At 34.0% G+C, this 17,520-nt stretch overlaps 3 protein-coding genes across 7 annotated transcripts; 1 reads left to right on the top strand and 2 right to left on the bottom strand.

The window, feature by feature from the left end:
• Window positions 1-151: 151 nt before the first annotated feature.
• LOC122575604 (nuclear hormone receptor HR96) lies at window positions 152-5,330 on the bottom strand. 2 transcript variants are annotated; one of them, XM_043744747.1, is made up of 5 exons: window positions 5,195-5,330; window positions 2,389-3,746; window positions 2,095-2,311; window positions 1,605-2,024; window positions 152-1,530 (listed from the first exon to the last, which is right to left on the bottom strand). In XM_043744747.1, the coding sequence occupies exons 2-5, from the start codon at window positions 3,648-3,650 to the stop codon at window positions 1,333-1,335; spliced, it is 2,097 nt and encodes a 698-aa protein (XP_043600682.1). In that variant the 5' UTR covers window positions 3,651-3,746; window positions 5,195-5,330; the 3' UTR covers window positions 152-1,332. The 2 variants fall into 2 exon arrangements, with proteins under 2 accessions (XP_043600682.1, XP_043600680.1); XM_043744745.1 differs by lacking the exon at window positions 5,195-5,330 and adding an exon at window positions 4,435-4,892.
• Window positions 5,064-14,102, top strand: LOC122575611. 2 transcript variants are annotated; one of them, XM_043744776.1, is made up of 4 exons: window positions 5,064-5,163; window positions 5,333-5,536; window positions 7,987-8,181; window positions 13,858-14,102. In XM_043744776.1, the coding sequence occupies exons 1-3, from the start codon at window positions 5,111-5,113 to the stop codon at window positions 8,033-8,035; spliced, it is 306 nt and encodes a 101-aa protein (XP_043600711.1). In that variant the 5' UTR covers window positions 5,064-5,110; the 3' UTR covers window positions 8,036-8,181; window positions 13,858-14,102. The 2 variants fall into 2 exon arrangements, 1 of the variants encoding a protein (XP_043600711.1); XR_006319481.1 differs by lacking the exon at window positions 13,858-14,102 and having other exon boundaries at window positions 5,333-5,739; window positions 7,987-8,058.
• LOC122575606 (lymphocyte cytosolic protein 2-like) lies at window positions 6,176-17,161 on the bottom strand. Of its 3 annotated transcripts, none has more exons than XM_043744755.1 (9): window positions 16,942-17,161; window positions 15,034-15,096; window positions 14,111-14,169; window positions 11,327-11,904; window positions 10,671-11,014; window positions 10,449-10,608; window positions 8,343-8,516; window positions 8,054-8,192; window positions 6,176-7,572 (listed from the first exon to the last, which is right to left on the bottom strand). In XM_043744755.1, the coding sequence occupies exons 1-9, from the start codon at window positions 17,023-17,025 to the stop codon at window positions 7,425-7,427; spliced, it is 1,749 nt and encodes a 582-aa protein (XP_043600690.1). In that variant the 5' UTR covers window positions 17,026-17,161; the 3' UTR covers window positions 6,176-7,424. The 3 variants fall into 3 exon arrangements, with proteins under 3 accessions (XP_043600690.1, XP_043600691.1, XP_043600692.1); XM_043744756.1 differs by having other exon boundaries at window positions 10,449-10,596; XM_043744757.1 differs by lacking the exon at window positions 15,034-15,096.
• Window positions 17,162-17,520: the final 359 nt, after the last annotated feature.

Here is a 17,520-nt window from a genome sequence, read left to right as displayed (position 1 = left end):
CAAATGCTTGGTTATAGATTTCCATCTGAGTATGACGACTGAGATAAAAGAAAAGGTATTTATTTTTCAATTGTTTATAATTTATAAAATAAAAAAACTAATTAATGATATAATAGTAAAAGGAATGAAATGATATCTTTAAAGTCAAATGTAACAAGTATCTGAAAAATATATTTTGACTCGATATCACAATTTAATATGTACATACTAGCATTTGTAATGCGAATGAACATTATGCAGATCGTATACTGCGTTCATTTGCTTGGATCGACTTTTTCATATCTTTTCACCAAGCACTGAATTCATGTTTATCATTATGTGATTTTTAATTGATATCCGCATAGAGAAATATTTTTCTGTTTATACATTTCAATCCGTTAAACATGAACGTATAGAACTTGGCTTCAGTATAACAAATATCTTCTCTAAATTTAACAATTTAAGGTACGTTTGTCGAAATATACATAACGTTTTTAACAATTATTATTATGCTAACGCGTTACCTGTACGCATTTATCCCCGACAAAATGATGTGATACGACGAGATACTTTCACGATTGTTTGAACTATAAGCTCTGCTTGTCACAAAATTCAGTGTATCAACGGTTAGTAGTGGTATTAATATTTTACAAGCAAAATATATAATTACGATATTCTATTTACACTCCAACAGGAATTAATTAAAATTATGTTCCGTTAATACCGATTCCCTAATTTTTATTTAGTTCAAATTAGTTCGATTAAATCCTTTTCATCGAAACAAGGTAAACAATTTTTTAAATTTCACTTTTCGACGACCGAATTAATGACTTGTATAGTTCATCAGATTTAAGCATCTTGTTCTCTGACATTTGGTTTGTTTAGCTGAACACAAGAAATCAAAAGGAATCAAAACCTTCCGCGGATTTGTTAATATCAATTTTGTGGATCCAACATTTTAACGGGGCATTGTTGTATACCGTTGTATGTATATACATACATAGATATCTTAATATGCTCTATGATATAATATAGATATAAATTCTGATACGATTAAACTTTTGGCGACAGTATCATTCATATAATATTACATAATAATATTACAGTTTATATACATTAACGTGTGTGTGTGTGTGTGTTGTGTGTGTGTACACATATATATCTATATATCGATTCAAATTCTGATAATTCATAACGTTCCTTTCTTCAATATTATTGCTATATATTATTTATATGAACATGCGACTATTAATGCAAACCCATAACGATTTTACGTTACTCCTACTATTTGAAGGGATAGTAATCGAAAATGTTACACAATTAATCTCTATTCGCTATGTTGAACACGTTCGATCAATGTTTCAGGTCGAATATCTCTATCAGAAGTGGTTCTACGCTCGACGGATTTAAATTAAGATATACTCCAACAACTTCGTTGTTTAATCTATGAAGATCCGAAATTTTCTGAATTAATTTTAGAAACATAGACTTGGCTTCGCATCCGGGATATACACTTTCTAGATAACGTCTCAGCAAATAGTAATAAGAATTCTATAAACAAAATTGTATTATTAATATTTACTTAACGAGTTATAATCACATACAGAAAATCATGTTAGACTTACTTGTTCCAATTTAATTACATCATTATGCACTACCTTCGGTCTGTCTGGTGTGAATAAAGCAATTGCGCTTAAAATTAAGATAATATTCTCATCTCTCCACCTAGGATCGAAACTTCTAATAAATCTTGAATGCTCTGTATAGAGATTCCCTTTTGCTTCTTTTAACACGTCCACCTTTATATTGGACATACTTTCTTGACTATGCGGTATCCACCACATATCTTTCTCAACATCGTAATTGAGTGCTGATCTTAAAATCATCATTTCCGTCGAACCACCCTTCAAAAGAGCTATTTGGTCCTCCTGACACATATTTTTGAAGGCGTTTATCTTTTTCGCCATCTTTATCAAGCGTCTAATAGCAATGGCAGTAAGATTTATAACGTCTAATAGTGCTGGGTCAGATCGGCCGAAATTGTTCTGAAACCGAATACAAATTTTAATAAATGTCAACGTATAAGTTTGTTTCTTAAGCTATAGTAACTATTACCTTAAATTTACAGTCTTCTCCGATTAAATTCGTTATATCCTCGTCTAAAGGAGCTAATAACGCCTTGTTGGCTACTATTAATTCATTTAACTTTGCTCTTTCAGCATCGTTCAATACCCTTCTGGTCTCCATACCGCCGAGAGCAGAATATGTTGAAAACTCTAATTTAATCGCTTCACAAAGTATAGATTCAATGGAATTCACAGCAATTGGTACTCTGAAATATAATTCATAGATAGAGTACGTGGTATAATTATTTTTCAGACATTAAGCAAACGTGAATTTCGATTATACCTTTGCACATCTTGAAGTACGTCTCTTGTGACGTCCGATAGATTTCTGTTCCAATCACTACTATTATCCTGTTGCTTTATACATTCCTCTTGACTCGAATTCGTAATTAAATCGGTCAAAATTGGATTTTCTACTTGTTTGTGTTTAGCTTTTAATATTGGTTTAAACGTGTGACTGGAATTATTGTTACTTGGTTTTACATCATCTTTATACTGAGTACTTGTTTCTTTCTCAGATGGTGCTTCTTTGTCTGTGACGACACCGGTTTTTTTGAAAAAGTGCGAGATCTGGGGATCTGCTTCTAATTTGCTAATAACAACAGGGTCTGACATAATCTTTATAAGTAATTCTTCGTTTTGAAATATTTTCGTGATAAAATTTGAATTATTAACAAGTTTTGTGATCAGAGTGGAGTCTTGTGAGAATTTATTATTAATAAAATTGTCTTCTTCTGAACACATTTCCTTACTCTGTTTTTGACTAAGCACTGCTTCTTCTGAATTTTGCACGCTCGTGTGCATTCCTGAATTCATATCTATGCTCATTTTCCTATAATGTGATGTGTGCTCAATATATTGGGAACTCTGTACAGGGCTACAATCAAACTTGTTGTAGCAAGATGCATTTTCAAATTCAGTAGAATATTTCATAGATTCATTATTAGTAGAAGCAAACTCGGAATTCAGGTCTGATATATTTTGGTCAGATTTTCTTGAACTTATTACTGACTTCTTACTCTTTTCTAAATTATGAGATGGAGATTTAACTTTGTCTAACCTTTGTTGATTTTGAGAAGGAGAATTGAAATCCATTCTCAACTTTTCAGCATCGACATCATTCTCTTCGCCACGAGGTGAAGAAGAATGGTCATAATTTTCAAAGTTTGAGTTTGAGTTATGGGAAGAGTCTTTCATCATATCTAGTGTCTTTGACCCACTTATGGCTCCATTTTCCGGTGGGCTAGAAGGACTTGGTACACTTGCAGCTGTTACAGGACTTAAGCTTTCAGTTACATTCTGTCTATTTGCATCTAAATCTGTATATTTTCTATCAGACTCCCAAAAGTATGTGTCTGATGCAGTTGATGCAACTGAATTAATTGACATAGAAGTGTCATCAAAGTTACACTCATCCAAGTAACCTTTTTTTATTTTTGATGGTTTTGCACTTTCCAAGGTTGGTCTTTTCTTTGCACGATTCTGTTCTATTTTTTGTCTCTTCAGTACTTTGTCCTCCTCAGACATGATGTATTCCTTCCTCATGCCTATGCTGAAGCACTTGTCTAGGCGACATTTTTGACAGAAGCGTCTAGTGACTGGTGTTATATTACAATTTTCAGTAAATGGACACCTGAAATCCTGCAAAAATACAACGATAATTCTAAATGAATAAATTAAGCAAATGTATCTTTTATTATCTATTGAGTAGTTCAAGAACATTATGATATAAATATATACTTTTATTTTCTAATCACTGTATTATAATTACTTATACTACATTTGATATCTACAATTATGTCACCTCCTTTATGAAATATCTAATATGAAAATTATTTGTCAAAATAGAAATTTTGAATTAAATCAATGACCGTAAAAGATGAAATATCAGATTAGTAGATACGATATGTAACCTTCCCAAAGTTTGAACTTGATGGAGCAATATTAATTAAGAAGAAAATTCATAACAAAAATATCACTTATTTAACCGAACAACAAGAATATTCATGTAATTTTATATTATGACTTCACAGTTGGCAAATATGTCATGAAACACTAGGACATGAATGTAGCATTTGGGGAACATTAAAGATATCATCTACTCTAACTAAACAATATTTCTGACAGATTTTGAATTCTAGAACTGGTCATTCAGAAAAATCTAAAATAACAAAAGTCATTGGAAAAGTGTATTGAATCATATGGAAATTGTTTTGATGAAATATGTATACCATATTTTGAAGGGAATACGTGCGGCTTAAATTTTATTTAAAGAAATATGTTCTATATCTCAAGTTAGAAATACACGAGAATCTTTCAAATTAATCACCTTATTTTTCAAAGCATTTCGTCGGAAGAAAGCTTTGCAACTTTCACACGAAACCGCGTTGAAATTGTAACCGAGCGCACGATCGCCACACACACCGCAAATCTTATTCGTCTCTCTCGCTGGTTGTTCATCTTCCATTGCTCCCCAGACCGATTTCTCCAGCGATTGACACTCTTATCTTTAACGCACCATTCGGTATTCCCGCTCGGAATTACGCTTCTTCGATGACTGACTCATGTCAGTGTTGTTTTTATCGCATCGTCCGCGAAAATTGACGGAACGAAATCAAACGATCTCGAGCCGTGATTTTTCACGATTTCGAAACGATTAGCATTTTTTATACAACGTCCCGGATCCGTGAGAGATATCGCTTGAAAAGCTTTAAGTGACAAGCTAAATGGACCGCTCAATTGACATTCAGTTACAAGTAGTTAACCGAGTGGTGCGCACAAACCTGTCGTATATGTTTCACTACTCGCTACTATATAAATATAACTATATTATACACCCTCCCACTACGTCATTGCCCGCAAGCGACGTGACGTCACAAAAGTAACCAGACCTGCAACGGCTAGGGAATTTTTCAAATACATCGTTCTTTGTCTATGAAAAGAGATTTCTGACCACAGATTCCCGCGCAAAATGCATTCAAATTGCGTTCTTTTCTCGATCTTTAATGATTCAGCCCAGTCTATCACTGTTTCAGCAATACAGGGTAGAATTTAAATGGTTCGTAGATTAAAAATATTACAAAGCGTACCGTATCATTACTTAAGTGAATCGTAGTTTATTTTTCGTTAGAAAATTATTATCGTCGTAGTATGTAGAGATAACGCATCAAACGTTTTATGATACACAATTTGCTTCTCACTTGTGTCATCAAATTATATAATTACAGGATATTGAACGAGCAACATGTATGTATGAATCGAGATTCATGTCTTGCGCCGAGCGCATGTCTTATCAAGGAATATCAGATGCACGAGTTGTCTAGCATTGTGCTCTTCTTAATTGTGTTGCAGTTGTTAAGTAACTGGTTCAAAGTTCACGCGCACACGTTTACTGCATGGAACCACCGTCCACCCAAGGTTGATTTCAGAATGTAACTTCGAATTACGTTATATGCATATGTATAATGCATCGATTCGTTTTCTCCACGATTGAAAGCCAATTCACGCAATAAGAGATCTCGTGTAATCGTCTAAAACTCGACTAGAAAGCTGGGAACTTGATTACACGAGTGTTTACTTAATTGATGTTATCGTTATCAATCGCCGAACGTAGTTTCGAGATAAACACGACTGGGTAATAAATTGTCGGCTGATCAATTCGAATTTAATTTTTGATTAGTTTCAATCGTGTTAGTATCGATAAACAATGAACATAGGTATCCGTAAAAGGCATTCGCATATCATTGTACTTCATTATAACACTTACATAATAATTAATTAGGCCCCAGTATATTAAATTTCGTTTCATTTAATGATACTTTCATGTTACTACAAAAATTTAATACTATCAACATGAAATATAGAATTTAATAGAAAAACGCTTCATTGAAAAAGTACATAATAGTACTTTTTATGAGTACCGTAGATCGCATAGAAACAGGTAATTGATGTCACGCATTCGCGATTCCACGTTTAATTTTCATCTGATGTAGAAACGTCTACAGAATAAAGATTTTATTAAATATTTATAATAAATCAGGAAAAGAATTCCAATAGAAAACTTTTTCGTCTTTTTTGAAAAATTATCTTTTATTCTCACAATGACATGGCAAAATATAAATGCATAGATTACAATCTATTGGTTGATTCGTTAATCTGTATACCGATATATATATAATATCGAGAAGTATGTACGTCGGGTTCAAAAAATTTAGATATGAAAAGAAGAAAGGTTTCAAGGTCGTTTTTTGTGTTCATTTCAATATGGCACTTAACAGTCTAGTAAGTAATTGGTATCAATTAAGTCTAATTAAGTTTCATTATCATAATAAAATTGAATACTGTAAAATACTGAATTTGTCTTTAACCCTGTGTAGCTTTTGATCTTTGTCCGTGATATTTTTAGACCTCCATATATGGCAATTAAAGAAAAAAGTAGCCTTGAAACGACCTTGATGTTCTTTTCTATTAACCTTTCTTGATTACGATATTTTTTCTTTCATCGTTTATAAATTTAACATACCACTTGAAATATATCTACAATTGTCAATTTATCTCGAGTTACCTTGTGAATTGTGGTACAGATCACATTATTCTTAAAGTAATTCTTATGTACATAATCAGTTTTTATAATCAAACATGTTTTTATTTTACGCAATCAATAACAATAAAGAACAGTTAGTTCTTGTTCGATCTAGATTTATTTCCTTAAGTTAAAATTATAATAAACCAAACAAAACACGATACGAAACTTTCTCGGCAGCATCTCGAAATACTACTGTTTAAAGAGAAGTCTTATTTACAAATTTGTAGCACATATATATATCACTGCTTAACTTCTGAAATTTCATTTTCACGAATTATCTTATAAAAACAAACCTACATCAGCAAGTATACAAAAATTATAATATCGATATGTGCACAAAGTGATTGTTCTTTCTGTTACAAAAATAACAACTACCATACATCGATGCTCCTCAAATCTCATTGCCAATTTGCAAATTCAACATTAAAGTACTACTTGTAAATGTTCGTATTAAAAATATATGCAATTCATATCGTCGAGAGATCTATCCCTTTTCTTTCTTCCTTGTAAATATCAAACGTTTCTCCATATGCGTGTCACAGTTCATATAAATGCATTCGAACCTTATCAAAAATATACAAAGTTGATTTTCGACGGGTGACGAGTACAAAAGGCACTTGTTAAATAAATATTATATACGCAAATTCCTTTATGAAATTCCTTAATTCCTTTTGAAATTCTTATTTGGGCAGTGTTTGTATTGCACAAGCTGGTATGTGAGAACATTCAAAGGCTTATTTAGGCGGGGTATCTGTTAATTTCGTGCTCCCCATTTCCACGCCACCGCTATGAAGCACTAATTCCTCTCGCGTGTAAAACATTACGATTTCCTCGACATTCGAAAACGATTTCTCATTTACTTTTGCTGATCCTAATGCGTACCTATTCGACAGATATATGATATTCAGTTTTATTCAATTCTTTATCAACTTTTTCTTACTTTTCTACTGAAACAAATATTATAAAAATTCTTTTATTCCTTAGAGACACTGTCATGTGTGAAGTTTCACCCTATACAAGCTTTATTTTAATATCATCATTATATTATCAATATAAATAGTATCATTTAATATTATCAATATTATCATCGCAATGGTATTGAATAATGATAAATTCTCTTATTTAATTGCTTAACTTTTAAAACTTTTTCAAAATAATAGAGTGAACTTTCACCTAAAGTAGCCTTTAAGTTAATAATATTTTATCATTTTTTGAGAGATTTTCTTATTGAATTGTTAGTTATAACTATAGATTTAATCATTTCTTTCTAATTATTTGTTTATTTATTATTATTAGAACAAGTCCGGTACTCAGCAGAGATATCTATACGGACAAGGAATGTTAGCGCGCAAAGCTTCCTTACCTATTGTCAGGTCTCTTCCTGACTGGAACGTTATACACCCTATCCTTGTACCAGAGCACCAAAGCCAAAGGATTATTCACTTTTGTCGTAGACGGTCTCAGGAGAAAGTATCCGTCTTGAGGATTACTGTAAGTACTTTCTAAACATAGCAAATTCATTCATAATTAGTGTATAATCTAATGAAAAAACGCAAACTAAGTGAAGTTGAAGCAGTTGATTATTTTTATAAAATGTTAATGATAGTTGTTATTCTCGCTTTGAGTTTACTTGACTTACGACAAGGACTTACGTTCTTTGATAAGACCTGTTGCTTGTTCTCTGGTAACATTGTGGAACCAAGGCTTATCAATGTATGATTGTCTCTCAGGCGGCGGAGGTAGTGGTCTCGTAGCTCTTTCCGATGACAAAGAAGTATTGCTATGAGAATGAGGCAATGTGGCCGATTTCTTCTCAGGAGATCTCTCTGAAAGTAACACGTGAGGTACATTAAAGTCTCACGCAACATAATAATTTTTTCAATATATTAAATATTCAATGGGAGATTTATACAATTTATTAATGGAATATATTTTGAAGATATAGTCAAATTTACTATAGTTTGAGGCCAATGTTTCACTAACTTGATAGATTCAGGCGGGCTTGAGTGAGGGCTGCCTGAGTTAAACATTCTGAGAGACTCGCCTGACGACGAATCGCGGTGTTTAAGGACACGTTTCGTTTTGGGTCTCCAATTAAGGCTGCCATTTTCGTAAAACCTTTATGTTCACTCAGGGAGTGAACAAACTATTTGCAATTTTATCAGAAAAATTTTAATCACATTTAGCGATATAGCTATACACAAATTTTCACGTTTATCGAATACACTCAGTGCCGTCCAATCTTGAATTCGAAGAAAGAACTGAAGGAAAACAGTGTTCTCTTAGTCGGTTTCGCTTGTAAATTATCCTAAACACCGTAAGCAGAATCAAGAACAAGTATCAGCTAGAATTTTTTTGTATGCAATGTATCTAAATTGTAATATCGAATACAGAATTCTAAACAATTTATAACGAACACTGTTAGTCGATAGATTTGAAATTTTAGTCCATCCGTACAAAATTGAAATCTTCTACTACAAACCAATAAATAATCAATCGCTGGGAAAAAGCTATTGAAGAAATCTCTCGCGATATTTAAAAGTTGCTACAGAGAGAAGCTACGCGACAGGAGAACTCCAAACGACCCGAACTCTTCGAAATTAATACACGGACTGACGTTTAATCCAAGGCTCGACTGAATAAACAACAAAGCTCGGCCATCCGTTGGTCTCTCAGTATGGGACACCCCGTCTTCTCAAAGTTTAAAAATATATCGCTTACTTCGTATTTATTTTCAGATTGCTCTAAGTCTTGATGTATTTCCAATTTTGGAAGAAAAAGTCGAGCGTTTCTACTGAAAAATTTGATGATCCTGTCTTTCAAGTATGTATAGTCAATGTGTATACAAGTATGCGAAAGAATGCGCAAACAATGTGGCACGCGAAGAATTTGCTTCGCAAGAGGTTATTGTACCTGGTGGATCAGGTGGTTGGGAGTAACAACACCGTGAAAGCCCCCGTTTGATCCTCACTATCATATCGGAAACCTCATCCGCCAAACGAGCGCCCAAACCTCCCAAAAGCTGTTTGCTCAATCTCAGATAAAAACAGGAACACATTCCATCCCACTGTTTCCTCTTCCGTTTACAATGATAAGATTTGAATGTTAAGCTTTTGTTTAATTAGCTTTTAGGAAATCGTAATCTCTTCGAAGCATTACTCTTCTGTTTAAACAACAGCCTTGAAACACTGCACTTGTCCCTGTTGCTATTCATATTATTAGTATTACAGTATGGTTTGCATACAGTATACTTAATAATTCACACGCGTTCTTGTCTATGTTTATGTTTATGTTATGTTTTGGCAATTCGAATTGTCGAATTTGATTTGAAATGTCTAAATATATCGGTAGAGAACGACTCGAGATAATGGGAACGATAGTTCATCCATGACTGGCTGCAATTGCAATGCGCATCAGGTTGCAGAGATATTGGGGGGCCGGCCATTTGCCACGCACATGTTTATGAGAAGTTGAGACACCGAGAGTTTTTTATTATTTTAATTTAATGCAGCCTGCACTTTTTGCTTCGTTCCTCGTAACACGTTGCATTTTCTATCTTCAACGATTTCTGTCTAATTACTTTCTTTATTTTGGTATTCACATTGGCATGAGACAATTTTATAGTATCAAGGAAACAACTTTCTTAATATTTACCAGTATCATTTTGTACACATACAGGACAATCAAACAATATTGCTATAAGGGATTAAAAAATTATGTGTATATATATATTAAATAATTATAAATATTATACAAACCCTTTAGTTTGTCCAGGTCTGTTCGACTTGGAGTTGGAGTTGGAGAGGGGGTAGTTGATGACTGAGGAGGTTTTGCTGGTAATGGTGGGGGTGATTTTGTATTTATCGGCCTCTGAATGGGATTTAAATAGTACCCATTATCATCTGACTGGAAAAGTAACTTTCGTTCAATTTTTCATGGAATTAGTTATCACAAAATGAAGATAGAATTTATATGCTTACTGTTTCCGTAATCGATTCATAGATCTCGTAATGTTCTTCTTCTTCCTCGTAGCTCGTAATACTTGGTGGTTGATAAACACTCTCCGCGGAACTTTGATGACCGCTGCTCAACGATTGCTTACTGTCTACCTTCAACATGTCCTTCTTTTGATTTTGTTCGATTATTTGTTCATCGAACGCTTCATACTCGTCTTCGCTCTCTTCTGTTCTTGCAGGCAAATTCGCAACCAGATCGAGGTTCCTAAGCGTTGCAGGAGGCTTTGTTTGATCTTTGCTCGATTTTTCAATGATCGTTTGGTCTTTGTTCTTTTTTGGCTGTGGTGGCGGTGGAACTGTCATTCTTTCTGAAACCATTGGTTAAGAAAGAAATTATTTGTTAAATTATTCGACTTTTTTTTTTTTTTTAGATCACCTCTCACATCTTGGATAAAAGAACATCATAGAGAGATACGATTCAATGATCTTGAGCCTTCGATTAATTTTAAAGAACGATAGAACGCCAGAATCATTTCACGAATTTACGAATTTCACGACTATAATCTTTTCTTTTTTTTTTCACTGTTTAAAAAAACGCTAATCAGCGATGCTAAACATACGATCGAAGATTGAAAGCTTCGTGATCTTTTTCTTTTCTTACTAATATAATCTTTACTAACTCTGATTAGAGTTGTTCGTCCTGGTTTTCGACGCATTATGCAGAAACGATTTCCGGGGTTGAGTAACATTCAGAACCGAGACCTCCACGTTTTTTCCTTTCAATGCTTCAGACTTCGGTACCGCCATCGGCTTTTTGGTATTTCTAAATTCTAATTGTTCTTTAAGTTGCTCGGCCAGAGACTTTTCCGTTTGGCTATGCAATCTGGACGTATTCTTTAATGGCACAGTGCTCGTCTCCTGACAATTTGCATACGTGCTCTCGTCATTCTGCATGGGACCACAATTGGCGTAAGTTCCTTCTTCCTCTTGCCTAGACCTCGCTTCCTTTGCCCGGACATCCTCTTGTTTAAGGTCCGCGTTATTTTCTTTATGGTTATTACTTTTGGCTCCATAAATTGATCGAGAAACTTTCTGAGTTTCTGCTAAGGTGTTTTCCTCGTTCGCTTCGTCTTCGAAGTCGGTCCCCCAGGATCCGGTGTCGCTTAAGGGGTCCTCGTTCGACTGAATCTCGAGTATCTTTTCTTCTACGAATTTTTCAGGTGTCTTCTTTACTTCCTCCACGAATGTCCAGAGACTCCTAAACAATTAATAGATGTTTCGAATGATACAATTTGTTATTGATATACTGTTTAGAGTAATCGAAGGATCGTGTAACTGAAGTCTTTAAGGCAAGTAGATACAACGACCTTCTTTAATTTTACAAGTTTTTGTCTAAGAAGAGAGATCAGAGAGCAGAGAAACCTTAACTAACACCGAACATAAGGACATCTTATTCGTATTATGCGATAAAGATTGATTTTGAGGAAATTGTTAGAAAAAAGATACGTAGACAACAAATAATGGATATAAAAATCAAAATGACACGGAGAAGAATCTTCCAATTGCTCCGAACAATCCAGAAACTATATATTACAACACTTGGAAACGTGTTTTTTTTAAACGTAAAAATAATGGCTAAATGAATGCATTTAAAATTAGCCAGAAATATTTGACCAGACTCTTTCGCACGAACGATATCAAATGCTGTTGCATTGATATTAAATATCGTAGCTTTTAACGTCTCTGTTCTAAGCCATTCGAATTTTCTAGAACCATTATCTTCTAATTATTATTAGGAGTAGCATGGTAATGTCGCTGCGTTAACAGTCGTGTTGTTGTCAAGTGGAATTTCCTTAATAAAAGAAGATAATAAATTTTGTGGCGTCAGTGACGATATTGGATGATCGAGGGCGTCCCACACGATAGAATTACGCACTTATGGCACCGGTTTGTATAATCGGAGCCATACTGTCTTGTTAGCATGGCCTTCGGAAGTGCTAGCCGTGCCATATGTATTACGATTTTTGTCGAGCCGTTGAACCTTCCTCTCAGTATGCATACTGTGTCCCGCGACGCTTTCTATAGCATCGTCGCTCGCCAAATTTTTCACCGACTCAAGCCACCGCGATGCTTAGAATTGCTCACTCGAATAGCTGTTGTAATATCGATAGAATGCAAACAATTCAACCTCAGCGTATATGTAGTTAGAACCTGTTAAATACAGTATCTAATGACGATACAACTCTTCTGTTCATGCGAAATTTAACAATAGAATGAAAGTAGAACGCACGTCTTAACACCTGCATCATTTTTTCCATTTCAAGTTTCGCATTTTCTTTTTACCAGAATTAACGATTCATCGATCAACGTTGCGTCAACGCAATAACATTTCATTTTCAATCCTTTTCCTTTTTCATCGACCTATGTCGTCAAATTCTATCGTTTTCCTCTATGAATTATTGCTTGGTACCTAATAGCCCTTATATCTGTAATGCTGATTCAGAAACATGTGAATTTTTCTACATGCTGACTCATAATATTGCTGCCCTCGTTATGCAGTTAAAATATTCTATCTACCATATCGAAACATTCGAATTTTATTACATTTTTCTACCGTTTTTGTATTTCTTTCTTCAATTTAAAATATTTAGCCATTATTTCGTAACAACCTGTATAATATATCTGTACTTAAAAGCAAAAAAAAGAAAGAAAAAAAAGAAAAAGAAATGCAGAAAACGCAGAATATTTTAAGATATCTTGAGAAATAAGCAAAATGTTAGACGAAGCGTTTTAACTAATTGTAAGGTGAAGCAGAATGGTCACAGGCGCTTTTCTGTATCAAGTAAAATTGCAACTTATTGCAGTTGTCGAATAAGAAATTCTAATCAAAATAATTGATGAGAAAATACAGTTATTTGTGAATTTTATCCGCTATCGTATTTGTTTGCGTTTCACGTTACACTTATACTTTTGATAATAAAAAATAGACTCGAGTATTTCAAATTATGAAAATACAATAGATACATTAATTTGATTACGTTCTATCGTAAATAAATTGATATTTATGAATGTTAAATATAACATTGACTTTACTATTTTCTAAGTATTAAAAAAAAAAAATATAGAAAGTCCAGGATGAAAGTATTTGCATTTCCAATTTCGATTACATGCAATAAGTAAGCTAAGTAAGCAGAGTGATTTTATGTTATAGATTTCACGAATCAATAAAATCACTGGTCCGGAAGATCCTCGAGTTATCCAGAATAGAGTCCTCTGAGAAATCGTGGATCACGACTGGATCGGATCACGATTCGAAGGTGTGTCTCGGGAAGATGATTCGTAGGGAAGAACCGTTAGACCGTGACACGGAGCTTCGGGATTCTACTTAGTCACGGGAACAAGTTCACGCTGTTCCACCATTTTTCACGAAGAAATAAGACACGTCTGATATTTCGTTCTCTTACCATATCAATGGACGCGTGAGATCACTCTTCCACAACGCCAGCTTCCCTTCCGTCAAGTGCTGGAATAATTACAATTAATTAAGAAGAGTATAAGAGAGCACGCGCCGGTTGGAAACGAAATAACGACACGAATTATGAATGAAATCGCTCGACGCTCGCTGCATTGTACGCGCATTTTCTCTTTATTCAACGGGCTAGATATTTCTTTTTCTTTGCATTGTACGATTTAAGAAAAAGATGTAAACTAATATTCGAGTTTCTCTATTAATTGGCGAAACGCGAAACACCTACAATATCTGGTAAAAAATTAATATACAGCATGAATAATCATCTTAAGCATACGGTAACTAGTATTACAGATGATCTCTTGATATATAGATATCGAGACTTTTTAATGTAACGAATAATTTGAAATTTAAATATCTACATGTATCTGTATCTATATAATATGTATATACCTGTGTCAGATATCTTGCAATTTCTAAATATATGCATATACATCCAGATTTATTTCAAAACTTTGGTAATATGATCATGACAGACATGATGGAATTTCAAAATGTTTAAAAAACGTACATGTACGATGTATGCATAAAATATTTTTACAAGTCAAGCACTACAAATGTCTTTCGCTTATTCTTTTCAACAATTGTCTCTATGAAAAGAAGTTTTGGTGATTTCTTTTTTATTTGCATTCTACTGAGACGCGATAATCTTAATCGATTAACTAATTAATTCGACTTGAGGATTTAAATGTTTGTGATAAATGAACTCATTATGTTTATAAACGCTTCATCGTCAATCCGTATAAGTAGTTATCGATGTAACATTGTATCAACGTAGCTATAGATGGCACAGATGTTAATCAAGGAGGCGTGAATGAAAAGAGAAAAAAAGAAACTGTATAGGAAGACCTTCCTTACCAGCAACTCGTCGCCATCGACCTGCCGTTTTGTGATGGCTTTACAGCACTCCTGCAGGCCATTCTGCAAAAGCAAGGATAACTCGTTCTATCAAACAGAACGTGCATCGCTGATAAAACGATAAGGAGCACACGCATGTATCTTGTGCAAATATTTACATCGCGACGATAAAGCAAACCAGTTAAATATACAAAGCGTATCCTCTTTTTTCATTTTCTCAAACCATCATTTTTCACACATTTCCCATAATATATCAAGGAAATGTTCTCAAAATGTTTACAAAAATCAGTCAGTTTTCTGTCTGTTACAGATTTTCAAAATTTCTTTTTTCAAGAAAAAGTCAAGGCCACCTCTCGTCAAATCTAAAATATATAATACCATTTTAAAAGTGTCAAGGTGACTGACCTTGATTTTTCATTGAAACAAAATTTTTTAGAGAATTGTTAATATCCAAATGTGTAGCAGAACGAAAACTGACTAACTTTTCTTCAAAACATTTCTTTACAAATGAACAGAAATAGTTGAAAAATGGTAGCTAATCTTATAATCAGAGGATACACCCTGTATGCAAACTATCTTTACTTTACTGTTTGTGCGTTATTATACTGCTGTTTGAATTGATTGGAATCAATACGACATATTTCTCGGAATTTTACCAAGTTTAGTCTTGTACACGTGTATATGACAGCCATTGAATCTTCTACTGAAATAAACGCGTGTCCTACGTTGTCTGGCTTCAGCTTTTGAATTTGTCGCGCAAAGTTCAATGAAATATAATACATATGTGTACGCGATGTTCGTTCTATTAATTTCCTTCGTTTTCCTCGTAAGTGATACATTTTTGAAAAAGTTAGAGAAAGCAAGTTTCACTACTTTTTGTACGTGATACGACGAATAGATTTTTTAATATCCTATTATCATCATGCAATAGAAAAAGTATAAATATTTTAAAATTGACAATTATAATATTTTTTATATTTCCTTATACATTAGAACGAGTACAACGACTTACAACGCAATACAGTTCAAAGTTACTAAAATAAAATATCACAAATTTAACATTTACGATGAAAATGTTGACAACTAATAACGTGAATATTCTATATGGTCTCATTGAAAGTTACATTACATAACTAATGACGCGAATACTCTATGCATTTTCATTGAAAATTACATTATCGTCTTATTTTGTGATTACATTACCGTGTTTGATACTTTATCCAGTAGGTCGTGTAACTTTAGTTTAGAATCAAAGTGTTTGCTTTCGAACGGTATACTCGGTCGGTATACTTTCGTTGCTCGATCATGTTCACACGAGTTTCAGTGGCTTTTTGTATTCTAGTCGCCTGATTTTATGACAAGAAAAGGAAAGTACGTATAACGTTGAACGTGAACCTCATATACTCATTCCGTATTAGTTAAAAATACGCACGTGAACCACTGTTTGTACACATGTGTTTCATATGCGAACTTTGATATTCTTAATGTGTCATGCAGTGTGACAGGCAGTGTAAGGTGAACTAACCCGTTCTGAGACGTCACGAAGGAGAAAAAACACATGTTTATTGATCGTTTCCCTATCTACCGTTTTACACAAATAATTCAACGTACATTAACACTTTGCTTTTGCTACATATTTATCGTTTACAAAACGTAGCGACAAACATAGCGTACACACAGGGTCTTATCGAGTCATTTATTGTAAACATTGGATAAAACATACTAAAACGAAACTCGTTATTAATAGAAAATATTTAAGTTTTTAAATTATAAATATTATAATTATTCCAATCCTTCTTATGACTATATTCTACGAATTCGTCTGAGATTTCGGTATCGAGTTCGTGTCAATCAATTCGCCACTGACAATTTCAAAGATGACTTTTTACTGAATCAGAGTTTACTTACCTTTCGAAGTAGGCACAACACATCATTGATGCTCCAATTCGATATGTCCTCAAGGGCGTCGCTTCGCGACAACTTTTTGAACATTGCACCGCGTGTTCACGCGACCGTGACAAAAAAGCGTCGCACGTGTTCACCGCCCAGTCGCATCTGCATCTGGCATCTGGTTTTTGTGGGCGAGGTGTCTTGAGTCTTGACTCTTGACAACCCTCGCTGCTTCGTATTTTCCTCCCCTGCCCCACCCCGTTCTACTGACGTCCATTGACGACTATCTCATACATCCGTATGACGAGCTACCCATCGCCATTCCGATTGGTCACTTTCTTATGGTGCACCTGTTTTATCCGATACGATCTGGTACCAGTGGTTCTCAGTTTGCAGAATTCCTCCCTTACGATATTTCGAGAGTTACTGAACAAAAATCGGTAATGTCTAATGACAAATTAACTGGCTTCTTGTTCCTTTAAGTGGCCATCGTTATACTTACTAGCTTTTTAGATTCCTTTTGTGGAGCGAATTTCTACTATCTAAATAAAGGGAGAAATACTTGGGATTTCTTAGAAATGTATTTCTTTCCATAAC

Source organism: Bombus pyrosoma, linkage group LG15 (assembly GCF_014825855.1).
Source record: "Bombus pyrosoma isolate SC7728 linkage group LG15, ASM1482585v1, whole genome shotgun sequence".
Taxonomy (NCBI): domain Eukaryota; kingdom Metazoa; phylum Arthropoda; class Insecta; order Hymenoptera; family Apidae; genus Bombus; species Bombus pyrosoma.
Note: the sequence above shows the minus strand (reverse complement) of the source record. Positions and strands in the feature narration are given on the sequence as shown.